Here is a 13,051-nt window from a genome sequence, read left to right on the forward strand (position 1 = left end):
AAAAATCAACAATTAGCGACTATATGCAATTCATTATGAAATTTCATTACAATTTTCCATTCTGCTACAAGTAGGACTGACCGCAAAATTTCTCATAATTACTGAACTCAGCGTATATTCAATAAGCATAATCATTGAAAATTTCTGAAAGAGGCCGATTTTTTACTTTGATCTACCGTTTTTCAAATAATGATGACATATAATGATGACAATGCATTCATCAATTCCAAGAATTCCATAGGAGGGACTCGAGAGGAACGTACAAGCCTAGAAACAAGGATGTTAAGACCAGCCATTTTGTGTTGTGGACAATGGTGTGAGATATCAGAAATAAATCTGAACGTACTTCCTTTAAACATCGAATCACTGATCTTGGTTACTTATATTCACTAACACATTGAAATTCCCCATTGTTTTAAATGTCATATGTGGACTCAATATTTGGGGTTCTGTTGTTAGGAGTCGAAACAAATTCCTCTACTTGGAATCCATTTGTATCAAAAATGTCAAATATAACGTCTACATATCGGATCTTTCACTTTCAATTTAAATTCGCCTCAAATCTGCTAATCAACGTTCATCCACATTTTTCAAATATATTTCGAAAAATGATAATTCAATAAAATTTTATGCAATAATAAAATTATGTTGAAGACATTTTTCTTTCATAAAGTAAGATCCGAATCGATCCCTCTACGAAACTCTTCATCATTTGCTTGAGAAATGGTTCTTATGCAGATTTTGTGAAACATGTTCTTCCTTCAGGAAACACTTGCTACATGAATAGCATTTTACAAGTGTTGTTCATGACGAAGAATTTCAAGAACGAAGTTTTAATGATGAACGAGAACGGAAATGTTTCCTACTTATTCATCAAACTCAAACAACTGTTCATGCAGCTGCAGTTTCGTAAGAAGGTATCATCTTTCCCTTCAACCGATTTCCTGGAGTCTTTGAAGTCCACTAGATACTCGTTAGGACAACAAGAGAATTGTTCTGAATTCTTGGGGTTCTTGTTGAATACTCTTCGTGAGCAAAACAATAGCAAAATCAATACTGAAAGAGCAAATGCGCCACTGGAATCAATGAAGTCGTTGTTGTTGTTTTATAATTTCATGATTTGTATTTTGGAAGTGTTATCATTATATAATATATTTAGACTATTGGTCATATATATATATATATATATATATATATATATATATATATACGCATCTGACGCATGATACCAAGCCCGCTATATGCCGAGGGTCAGTCGAAGCCCGGGTTGAGAGGAAGGTTGGCGGGTGTATATAAGAAATATATTCGCTGAATATATTCTACGTATATTACGAATCCATTGATATTCATTCGCTTATACAAAGCCCCATTGTATATAAGTATATATTTTGAAGATATAACCAAGCCCCTACGGTGTTGCCAAGATATTTGGTCGTAGGTATGACAAAAGTGGATATAATATTTGAAATAGGAGATTTAAAGTTTATTGTTGACGGTCGATGGGAAGAGGTAAATTGTCAAATTAGTCAAGGGTTTCGACGGTACTCCTCAGATAAAGTACATATTATCTCAGATCAAATTATATCTTCGATTCATAGGTATGATAGGAAACTTCCATATGATTTATTTTAAGGCAAACTAAAAATACTTTCATTTGCCGTACGTTTTGCCTTCTTCAGGATAAAAAATTAACACTTTGATTGAAGTATGAAGTATGTTTACCTTGTAGCTGAGTAAAAGTAATTCCTGTTCTCAATTTGGAAAATTGGGAGTTTTTATATCTTTGACAATCTGCAACTTGCATTCATTCAAGGAATTTTATTTGCACACAGTTGAGGAAACATACTTTTTGTGTTTGAGTTCAATTTTTGAAGACAATTTGATAAAAATTTTTTTTTTACCATTTTGCCAATATCTGTCGGTAGGGTGTAACCATATTATACAAAAGTATTTTTCTTGTGGTTTATTTTCATTATGATGAATTGTATTATTATAGTTTTTGATTCATCTCCCAAAAATTATTTTTCAAAAGACTCGAAGATTAAAACTCAGTTTTAATCTTCCTTTTTGAAGATGATCACTTGATGATCGAAACACGTGTCGAGGTGTTAAAAATAACGATTTGGTGTTGGGGAAAAAACTCCACTAATATTCATTACTACACCAAAGGTTCCAAACAGTGCATCATAAGTCTTTAATTATATGTTGTGAAATATTCAAATTTAAGATAAATTATGGAAAATAATGAAACACAATCTTGGAAAATGTTGTTTATTAACCGTGAAACAGTTGAATAACATTAAACATAAAATTAAAAATGTTGGAGTGTATATGAAATGCAAAAATATATAAAAAAAAATAAAATATTAAAGTAAACTGTATAAAAACTGAAATATTCTATTTCTTTGTGCGGTAGCAATTATAAACGAATGTTTTGATTTGCACCCAGTTTTTGTCTGTGAATATATTCTTATTTTCAGAAAGGAATTCAGTGCATTCATGTTTTTTTGGTGCTTTTTTATTCCTTACATGCTCTTTGAAATATTCCATAACAATTTTTTTCTCTCTTTCACTCCATTTCGTTCTTCTTCCGGCTACTGTCTTTTTCACTGAAAATGTATAGATATTAATGATTAAATGTATCGGTTAATTAAAGTTACATACACTTCTTTCTGGAAACTGCGCATTGCTCTTCGTCCGAACTATCATTGGAATTACATTCAGATTGTAATGGCTGAAGTTTTATATTTTTTTGCACTATAAAAATTATGAAAAAATGATGTTGAACCATGATAAATGATAAAAACGCATACCATTATTGTTAACCATGTCACCCTCACTAGAATTATGATTTCGTCTTGTCCTCTTGGTAATTTTATTCAATATTTTTTCTGAAAGAACATTATCACTTTCTTCCTTTTCTCTTTCCGAGTCGGTAGTATAATACACATCAGAATCTAGTTCAATATCATTTAAACTTCTTCCTTTGAATTCTTTGCCTTTGCCTTTTTCCAGAAGAAGGAGAATTTTAGCTACTTTTGCAGTTTGATATATATCTTGGGGAAGCCTGAAAAATCTCATAATGTTATAATAAAAATAAAATGTGATTTGGAAATTTCACATCATACCTATAAAATTCTAGATGGGTCTTTTTGGTATGACCCATAAATGTCGCAATTTGTTCCATTTCGTTTTCTTCCATACTCATTAATTGAAAGGTAGTGGCTATATGTTTCCTGAATTTCGTGGACGTCAGAAGGGATGGCTCTTTTGCGCCAGATTTTTGTGCAAATTTCCTCAAGATACTGGCTCCTGACATCCAGCGATCCACAGAAGCAGGATTCGCAAAAAGATATGGGTTTGTTTCTGGTACAATATCAAATTCCCTCCTAAAGCTCAAAATACAATCAATATATTTTTGAAGTTTCCTTAAGAACAATATAGGAACCGGTTTGGATCCTTTTCCACCAGCAACAACTCTCTTGAATCGTTTGCTTATCAATTGTTCCACTTTGGTGAGGGAATCCATGAAAGACTCTTGATTAATAGTATCCGTATTTAGATTGTAAGTCTGTATAGTCAAGTATTGGATTTCTCCAATACGTTTTCGATTGAACATTATCGTTTCTGCAAAAACACACTCAGTCAATTTTTTGAAATTATTCACAACATTTCGACTGTGAGTAAGTTCAATATAAGCGTCTTCTGCATGTTGGTTAATATACTTGTTGATTAATTGAATGCCACTGTTTAATGGTAATTGAATTGGCTTTTCCCAATGTTTCTCCTTCAGGGCTTTAAGTGCCAGACTCGATATCTCATTACACCAATGTCCTTCAATTAGTTTCTTGAAATCTTTGATTTCAGTTTTTTTCTGTTGTCTATCAGTCCATTGAATTTTAGGAATTTTTCTGTTTTCCAGAACTATTTTTAGCGCTATATTGCATACAAACTTCAGATTCGTTCCCATATGCATGGCAAGCGACGGTGCAACAAAACTTTTGTCATTCGGCTTATAGCCACTAATCACCTTTGTAGCTGATACGAATGACTGAAAATTTTCGGGTTTCAGTGTATCAAACAAACCGATACTGTCAATTTTTATCATTTTCAAGGCAATGAGTAGTCTACCCATCTCTCTCATTTTGTTTGAAATAACAATTGCTATTTGTTTTCTTTTATGCTTATTCAATAGGGCTTCCCCATATAAACATATTAATGGATCGTTTTTAGCTACTAGACTTATATCATCAGGACGCATTATAATGAAGATTTCATCTTTTATTCTTGATGATTTCAAGAATTCATGATTTTTTGACATTGCAGTTGCCGTAAGAGTTTGTGAACGACTTAAACAGTTTTTGCCAGCATTTACCACATCACTTGGCTTATTATCGCATACCTTAACATGCTTGTATAAAAGTTTTTTTGAGTAATGACCCAAGCAGTAGGTACAAGCAAAATATTCAGTGTTTGGATTTTTTGAAGACCTCACTGGTTGAAGAACGTTTTTTTCAGTATTCATATAAAATACCCCTGTTTTCGCAACGACCTTACGAGAGCTAGCCTTTCTTTACTTCCTGGTTTCAAATTTTGTATTGCAATGACTTCTTCATTATTTTTATGTCGTCTTAGAAGATGTCTTGGAAAGTGAGTTGGGACATCCTCATAACATATAGGGCAGATTGTAGGTCTCTCTCTAGCCGATCTCTTTTTTTCATAGTATGATTTACTATCCTAAATTTAAAGTAACGAGTGAGAAATACAAGAAGTGTGATTCACAAATACTGTAATTTCCATTTAATTTTGAAAAGTACAGATCGTATGGTGAGTTGGAATTGAGTATTATTGAATGAAAAAACAAACACGATCTATTGAATGAAATTTAATTTAGATGTTATTTATGAAAACAAGTGGGAAATATTTATAAACCACGATTTATAGCAATTTTCATTATATTTGACCAAATACTTTTCAGCATGGAACTATAGCAAGCGCCAAACGTGATGGCGGGCAATCACGCAGGTATAGACTCACCCAACTAACTTACGATAAGCCCCTTGCCAGCCAGTGTCGTACCTATAATTAGTATTAATAAGGATAGCAAATGGAAAATGGAACATGACTTTTCCGTGATTTCTTTTCATATTTCATTTAGTATTATAGGTAGTAGTACAGTTCAGTAAAATGTTATATAATGATACACTCCTGATGACTATTAGGCGATGACAAATTTTTTTCAGAAACAACACAAATTATTCAGACAATGCCAAACGCCAACAGCATTGGAGGACAAGTAATGATAATTAAGCCTCTGTACAGAGCATTTGTATGTTTTACAAGGGTTGTAGTGGGGGTTATACTGAAAATGAGTTTGTGCGCATGAGGACGGGCTTGCCATTACGTTTGGGGCTTACTGTAATAAATATTAGTAACATATAAACATTATAAGGGCAGTTTTCAAGTTTTCTTGATTCTTCATGAATATATATGTGATATTCTATTGAAATAAGGTACTTGGTTGATTAATTATTGCAGGCATTGAATGATTGTGTGAAAAAAATCAACAGATTTTGAGTGTAATGAATTCTAAGAAACAACTGAACCATTTGAAGAAAAATGAGTCCTACAAAAAATAAATTCAAGATATCAATAAATATCGATATATTCATGGTGACATCCCGTCAACGACGATCTTCTGTGAATGATCTTCAGTATCAGTGAAATAGACGACCGTGTGTTAGCCTGCTATCAACATTTCCACTTAGTACTGTTACTGAATCAAGATAATATACATATATCTACATAAATTGAAAAAATACTTGCCAATATTGGAGTTAGTACCACCGAAGTTGGTTCTACCAGGAGTGATTCGATCGAAGGTCGCACTCCAGGTGGTGGGTCTTTCGAAGGTGGTAGTGTTGTTAGTTGTGATTGAAATGACATTACATTACTGGTTGATTTTGGGTTTATGATGTCACCCTCTATATAAGCTGCCAAATCCGTGATTTTATAATTCTGAATGAAAGTATAAATTTGAATTTCACAATAACGATAATTCTCAGAGATAATCAAAGCTGGATTTTCGAAAAATGTTTAATCTAAAAGTTTCATGAGCAATCCTAAATTCAAAAATGTTGCACTGCCTCTTGACACAAAATATAAAAACTATTTCAAAATTTGTTCGAAGACATTTCCATTATTTTCCAGGTATTTATTAAGTCTCTTCATCAAATAATTTTTTACAGAACGACTGATTTAATCGGCATTTAGGGTGTTTGTGAAACTTTTCTATCCATGTTCTTCTTACTTGTTGCATGCTCTGCGTATACGCTATTAAAAAACCTATATTTGTAAATTTTCAGGATATGAATCTAATTATTTCTCAAAACACGATTAACCAACTGTCATCGCGGTGGACTCTGTACATATATTAATAAAAAGCAGAAAACAATTTAAATTTGAAAAATAGTACCGAAAGATGACTTATGATCTTAATTAAAATTTTTCATATGTTGGTCAGCTCATCTCAAATTCAAGGTGAATTAATGAAAACAGTAAGAAAAAGTAAAAAAAAAAAATAACGTAAAATAAGAAACTTTGAATATTTGTCGATAAGTTATAATGTTGAAATTTTTTAGAAAACTCGGATACTTGTTCATTAAGCAAAATATCATAAAAACTTTCCAAGTTTGAATTGAAAAAAATATAACCTTCAAGCCTACTAACATGTAAATATGTTGTCAACTAAAGAAATAACTCTCATTGTTATAGTTTGATGTTCATTATTTTGAATTTTATTAACCAATGAATTACATATTTTACTAATCATTTGATATTATTGAGAAAAGCTTCACTCAGATTTTTTGATTTTTTGCCGTTTTTTCTGTTTTTTAGTTTTTCCTAATCTAATGTAAACATGGAAGATACACTTATACTTACTTCAAAGCTAGTTCTGGCATCTGAAGTTTCACCCGAACTATTAATATAATTGCAACTGGAGCTGTACGAAGTTGATCGAGGAATGTATTCTGAACCAGAACTTTCAAAATCGATAAATTCTTCCATTTCTTGGGAAATTCTTTCTTGTTCTGAGTCTAAGTCAGATTCACTATTACTTTTGTTTTCTGTTTTTCCAGCATCTGAAAAATATCAAACTGATGACGGAAATGTTTAATGAACTAAAAAATCTCGAAATATTGATTCGGAATGTAATTTTTGAAAAGGTAATTTTTGACTATTCGTCAAAAAATATATGTTCTAGAGCCATGAAACACAGAAATCGTGATTCATGAAAGTTATAAATTCAATGTTGATGTGGTTCCAAATTATCTCTCTCAAACAATTATTGTTGAAGACAATGGTTGCAAATACCGGACTGAACAAATCCCTATGAGGAACTAGATCTTACCAAAAACTCAAGTGAAGTATCACCAAAAAAATTAAAAAATTTCAAAATAATCAACAGAAGGGCAAATTTCTATTTGTAGCTCTGTACAGCCCCGTATATCAGGAAGGGATCATTTCCGGATATACATTTTTCATTTGGAATGAGTTCGTTCATCGAATTAAAAAATACCATGTTCAGAACGGTTCTGAAATTACCCACAAATGTATTGTTAGTATAAAGCTTGGGTATCAGTTTAGAAATTTTCAGAATAACATGGATTCCTATCTCCTCTACTCTGGTGTTTTCTACGATATTCTCTAAATAACAACTATTTTCTCGTGTTCAAAAAAAAAGTAAGTTTGATGAGAAGATTAGTCAACGAAACAAAAAAGAATTGTGACAAATGTTCATAATACAAATGCTCTAATTTCACAAAATTATAATTGAGAATCGAACTTACCTGCATTATTGTTATCCAACACCATTTTCAACATTTTTGCTCCTCTAGTGCAAGACATTATGTCAATTGAACGATTAACCTCAACACAAGAAATACTTTTATTGTCTCGAAATGCACTGAGAAGCCCGAGGCACGTTACGAGTAAAGTACAGAAAAATTATCAATTCTTGCCGCCGGATGGGCTTCGTATAATGCACGAAGCATTGTGGGATTCCTATAAACCGCAAGAAATGTCCATACTGTATATAATTATATACAATTACCGGTGCCACTAAAGTGGGTACGAAGCTTGATACACTTATTGTTCGGACCCAAAAGAACACTTTTCTTGATTCATTCCCTTGAACCAATTTTCTACGAGTGAAATTACAGGAGTATTCTTTTGAGAAACCCTTTCAATCACAAACAAATAAAAGTGAATCTATTACCACAATTTCGGGATTGTTTTGAGGTATTTTTATGGTACTGATTCCAAAGTCAGTCACCGTTTAGACCGCGGATATATTATTGAGCCTTATAGTTAATATACAAAATGAATTATACTGTATTTTTGTGGATTCCTGCTGAAATGTTGTTAAGAAATCTGAATTCACAATATAAATATAGATTTCGTCGGAGAGGGAGAGTTAAATAGGTTATCTGCCTTTCAGCACAACTCAAAGATGCTGAAATTTCCAATGACACTCATAACACTCAATTTATTTGCCTAGCAAGTTGGTGAAAATGAAAACAGATTGTGTTGCATGGATGATCAATGGCTCTCTAGTGCCCTTCTCGTCTGCGCCGTCAGGTGCAGAAATAAATGGAGAAATCTAGATATTGCTAAGCTTGGAAGAAGCTATACGTAATATATGGTTAATCCACACTATCAGGTCCTGTAAGCAGATGTGCAATTCGTAGCTTTTATGACATTACTAAAGTTTCAGATATATTTTTTCAGGTTTCGAAGTAATACGTCAATTTTTTCCTCCTATAGTAAACGAAAATTTTCTAACCAAGACTTTAAAAAAAATATTCTAGTGAAGTATGGTATCACAATATTATAATATGTTTTTTAATCACTCATGCATTTTTTTCAAGTGATAAAAAACCTAAAATCGAAGAATTTTACAATTCATGAAAACTGTAGACAAACACAAAATAACTCGTTACCTTTTGCTTTGGGCTTTGTATAATGCACGAAATATTGCGGGAATCCTATAGACCTCGTGAACTCTGCACATTATACATAATTATATACATATACCCGTACCTCCTAATTGATCAGGCTTCATCTAATATTTTAGAAGGATACTGCATTCCATGGAGAAAGTAGTAAACTTGTTCAAAAAAAAAAGTTTTTTGCCTACATCAATACTTAACAAACTCTTTTATAGTGAAATTATAAAGGGTGATAGCTAAAAAAATGACTTTTACAAAAATCGAAAGTTAATTAAATTTGACGATCTTCAAGTCGTATAAGTTTGACAAACCTCAAAAGTCAAAATTCATGCCTTCCAAAGATTAACACCGTCCTACCTTTTAACATATTATCATTAGCGTTCCCTAAAATAATGCCATGAATATGCGCTCAAAATTGATGAAATATCTTCTATATATTAAAATTCAGCTTTTTCTTAGTAAAAAAAACAGAAAAGTTAGGTTGAAAAAATAATAAAACTCTGTGAGCATCTGGCCTGTAAATATCTGAAAACAATTCCAATATCGTAAAAATCGACTAATTTTCAATTTTTTAGGTTGCAACAAACAACAACCCTTATAGTTATATTCGGAGATGAGTGAGTGATTCTTCTTCTTCTCAGAATTTTAGTATACTATTAGTTATCCAGCTCAGTGTAGCATAACAAAATGTGAATACTAAAAATTCGGAGTTTTGTCTATCTAACGTCTGAATTGTGATACAAAACAAAACGTTCATTTCACATTGATGCCAAATATACGGGCTTTGTATAATGCGTGAGATCTAATGGGACTCTTATGAACCGAGGAAAATCTGCACAGTATATATAATTTTATACAGATCAACTAACGCGCCCCCTACCTGAGTCCGCGAGAACTAAAGGTGTATATCTTGAGATGTTTTCCGTCATTACGAAGCCCAGGCTATATTTCGTCAATGAGGTGCCCTACCCTTTTCTAACCGAATAAAAACGATATACACGTGAATTTTTACGAAGCCCTAGACCGGGCTTCACAAAAGTGTATCAGGCTTGGTATAATCGGACGTATGTAGCGTTTTGGGCTTCGTAATGGGGGTTTATACGTATATATATATATATATATATATATTTATATATATATATATATATATATATATATATATATATATATATATATATATATATATATATATACAAGATATATCGTGACCCAAAATTTGATATCATGAGAAATTATTTTGCTGTATTTTTTTTCGTCAAATCATTCAACTCACTTTATCATGGTTACAAAGTCATCCTGTTTCAAACTGCCGATACCATCGATATCGTACATATCAAAGAGCAACTTTGCCTTTTGTTCTTCCGTCCCATCGGCAAAAATTATAATCAAATCCACGAATTCTCTGAAAGATATGAACCCGTTTCTATCTTTGTCGATCAGGGCGAACATTCTTTTAACGAATTCGTTGTTAGGGGTCATACTCAACGAATCAGCAAATTCTGTAATCGTTAGTTCGGTATCGATCACCTCTTTGGCAACGTATTCATCCACTTTCAGTATCTCTGTATTTGAATGTTTGATTTTGAACGCTTGGGCGAATACGACTCTGAAAAACATTTCAAGTCTGGACTGACGACTCTCTCTAGTAATCACTGCTTTTTGGGCCATGGACCAAGTCATGCTGATCTGCCGTTGTTCTACAATGTTATTTTTAACGAAATTGTTATCAAACTCCAACAAAAAGTTGTTCCTGAGGAATTCCGATTCGAATTGAAGGACCTGGAATGAAAAAATTGGAGTTTTCGTTAATGCTACTTATACACGTATAACATACAACGAAAGCGTTTGTTTGAAGGTGATTGACAATGTTTCATGATGAATTTCACTAGTTCGGATTTCCATTGTCTAATATATTGTCATTGTCTCCAGGTTTGGAGACCAGCTCCCCTACCCTTTTGGCTGATTGTTGGTCTTGAGAGGGACCAATGGGTTCATGACTGATTGGTGACGGCATGAAGTCCTTAGACATCAGTGCCGCCCTTCACGGGATACCCCTTCCTGGCTGGGGTGGGATGGATGGAAAAGTTATTCATCCGTTAACGGGGGACATGAAGGCCTCATTCGACAGAGTGTCGGGGCCTTCTATACCGGGAGCCACAGCATAATCTGTGGCTTCCCTAACTAACGGGTTTTCTAGAGTTTCCGTCTTTTCGAAAACTCTCTCATTCCTCGACTGAATGGACTGCCGAATGGCAGTCCTTTCCAAAATGGTAATGTTGGACGGAGCCGCTTGTCTCCAGACGCCTGAAGCGTACATGATGACAGGCTTGAACATCGTGTTATAGATCGTGATTTTGTTTTTCATACTCATCTTTGATTTTCTGTTGATCAGAGGGTACAGACTGGCTATCCGACCCTCGATTTTAGATTTGACGTACATAATGTGCGGGTTCCAAGTGAGCCTACGGTTTATCAAAAGGCCAAGGTACTTTACCCGCGCTTGCCAGTCAATCTCCCTTCCAGAGATTCTCACTTTTCTGGCCGGAGAAGATAGTAATCTTCCCATGGTTATCGCCTGAGTCTTTTCCGGGTTTACTGGGATTGGACTGATTCCTCCGAGAGATGACTATTTATGGATCGTTTGAGTACTTTCACTTATCCCCGCTTTCCATTTTTTCCGCTTCACTGATTCAGTTGGAGATGACCGTTTGGCGGGAGTTAGCCATTTTTCGCTAGATGATGGGTTTCCATATGTTACGTATCTCTACGCTAGCTTGGCTGAATACGTTGTTGGACAGCATGTATGCGGCTTTCTTGAATTTTATCGTAAACCAATGTTCCTCTCTGTGTATGATCTCAGCTTGGGACCACTCGATGTTGTGTTGAGTCCAAACATGGTATGCTATTCCTCACTTGCTGGTTTCCCCTCGGTGTGTGTGTTTCTTGTGCTCGGCAATGCGAACATTCAATGGCCTCTTAATTTCACCAATATAGGATTCTCCCCACTCACAGAGTATCCGGTAAATGCAATTCTTGGAATCGCAGTCCACGTTTGGTGGCCTGGTTTTCATGAGGCTGCTACGGATAGTGTTACCGGATCTGAAGCAGGTTCTGATGTTGTACTTGGAACCAATTCTTCCTATCCTCTCCGATAATCCTCTGATGTAGGAAAGTGCAAGCACTGGTTGTGACGGCATCTCTTCCTTGCAAGGCTCCTGTTGTCTTTCAGCCAATCGTCTTTTCACCATCGCTTTGGAGTAGCCATTCCGTTGAAGATCATTTTTGATAAGGCTTTCCTTTGTATTACAGAGCCAGAAAGCACGGTCTGATAAAGTCTTGATGATTTCTTTTTTAGTCGATTGATGGTGGTTGGATTGGTGGTTCAGATATTGTCCCGTATGAGTGGGTTTTCGGTATACAGATGTTTCCCACTTAGTGTCGGTCCTCTTCACCAAAACGTCTAAGAATGGCAATTCGTTGTGCATTTCCTCCTCTATTGTATTCCACTATTTTATTTCATTATTATTTCATTTCAGGTTTATTTTGGTTAACATAATTGTTATTTTCAGCTACTCACTTTCAATTCTTCTTTTTTAGTTGTTTCATGGATTTCAAATCATTTTATATATTAGACAATGGAAGTCCGAACTAGTGAAATACAAAGAAATCGATACAAATATTGATGAAATACAGAAGGTGCTAATGCTGACTTCAAAAATCTACAAAGTATTAGATAAGAAGATCCCTCTAACAGGCATTTTTGCAGATCTATAGAAAGAATTCGATACTGTATGCTACGAGAGATTACTACAAAAACTCTCTACTTCTACGGCCTAAGATAAACTACACACCAATTGCTGATCGAAAACAAGTAGTTGAAATTGACGGAATATAGAGGGATTCAAGGACTGTCACTTATGGTGTCCCACAGGGTACGGTACTTGGACTTTTATTACTCACCATATATATATATATATATATATATATATATATATATATATATATATATATATATATATATATATAAATAGTACAATGAC

The 13,051-nt window shown here is 33.9% G+C and overlaps 2 protein-coding genes across 3 annotated transcripts in view; both read right to left on the reverse strand.

Annotated features, from left to right (window-relative positions):
* LOC111510352 (dual oxidase 1) overlaps nucleotides 1-13,051 on the reverse strand; it is a 49,822-nt gene that overhangs the window by 11,806 nt on the left and 24,965 nt on the right. Inside the window, exon 11 of the mRNA XM_074181745.1 lies at nucleotides 10,285-10,790. Within this exon, the coding sequence (XP_074037846.1) occupies nucleotides 10,285-10,790 (506 nt within the window). The remainder of the gene's footprint in view (nucleotides 1-10,284; nucleotides 10,791-13,051) is intronic.
* On the reverse strand, nucleotides 1,179-10,122 carry LOC141485304 (uncharacterized). Of its 2 annotated transcripts, none has more exons than XM_074181747.1 (5): nucleotides 6,943-10,122; nucleotides 3,129-3,627; nucleotides 2,814-3,067; nucleotides 2,665-2,757; nucleotides 1,179-2,609 (listed from the first exon to the last, which is right to left on the reverse strand). In XM_074181747.1, exons 2-5 carry the CDS (start codon nucleotides 3,617-3,619, stop codon nucleotides 2,398-2,400), a joined length of 1,050 nt encoding a protein of 349 aa, XP_074037848.1. In that variant the 5' UTR covers nucleotides 3,620-3,627; nucleotides 6,943-10,122; the 3' UTR covers nucleotides 1,179-2,397. The 2 variants fall into 2 exon arrangements, with proteins under 2 accessions (XP_074037848.1, XP_074037847.1); XM_074181746.1 differs by having other exon boundaries at nucleotides 3,129-6,018.

This window comes from Leptinotarsa decemlineata, unplaced genomic scaffold (assembly GCF_025532065.1).
Source record: "Leptinotarsa decemlineata unplaced genomic scaffold, Ldec_3_MD MMD2_tig00026314_RagTag_RagTag, whole genome shotgun sequence".
NCBI lineage: Eukaryota > Metazoa > Arthropoda > Insecta > Coleoptera > Chrysomelidae > Leptinotarsa > Leptinotarsa decemlineata.

Bases quoted from the DNA above. Each gene is read 5' to 3' on its own strand.
- LOC141485304 (XM_074181746.1), bottom strand. From the start codon at position 4,525: ATGAATACTGAAAAAAACGTTCTTCAACCAGTGAGGTCTTCAAAAAAT. The intron at 3,068-3,128 runs GTATGATGTGAA...GAGATTTTTCAG, and splicing joins ACCCATCTAGAATTTTATAG to GCTTCCCCAAGATATATATC. The intron at 2,758-2,813 runs GTATGCGTTTTT...TAATTTTTATAG, and splicing joins TGACATGGTTAACAATAATG to TGCAAAAAAATATAAAACTT.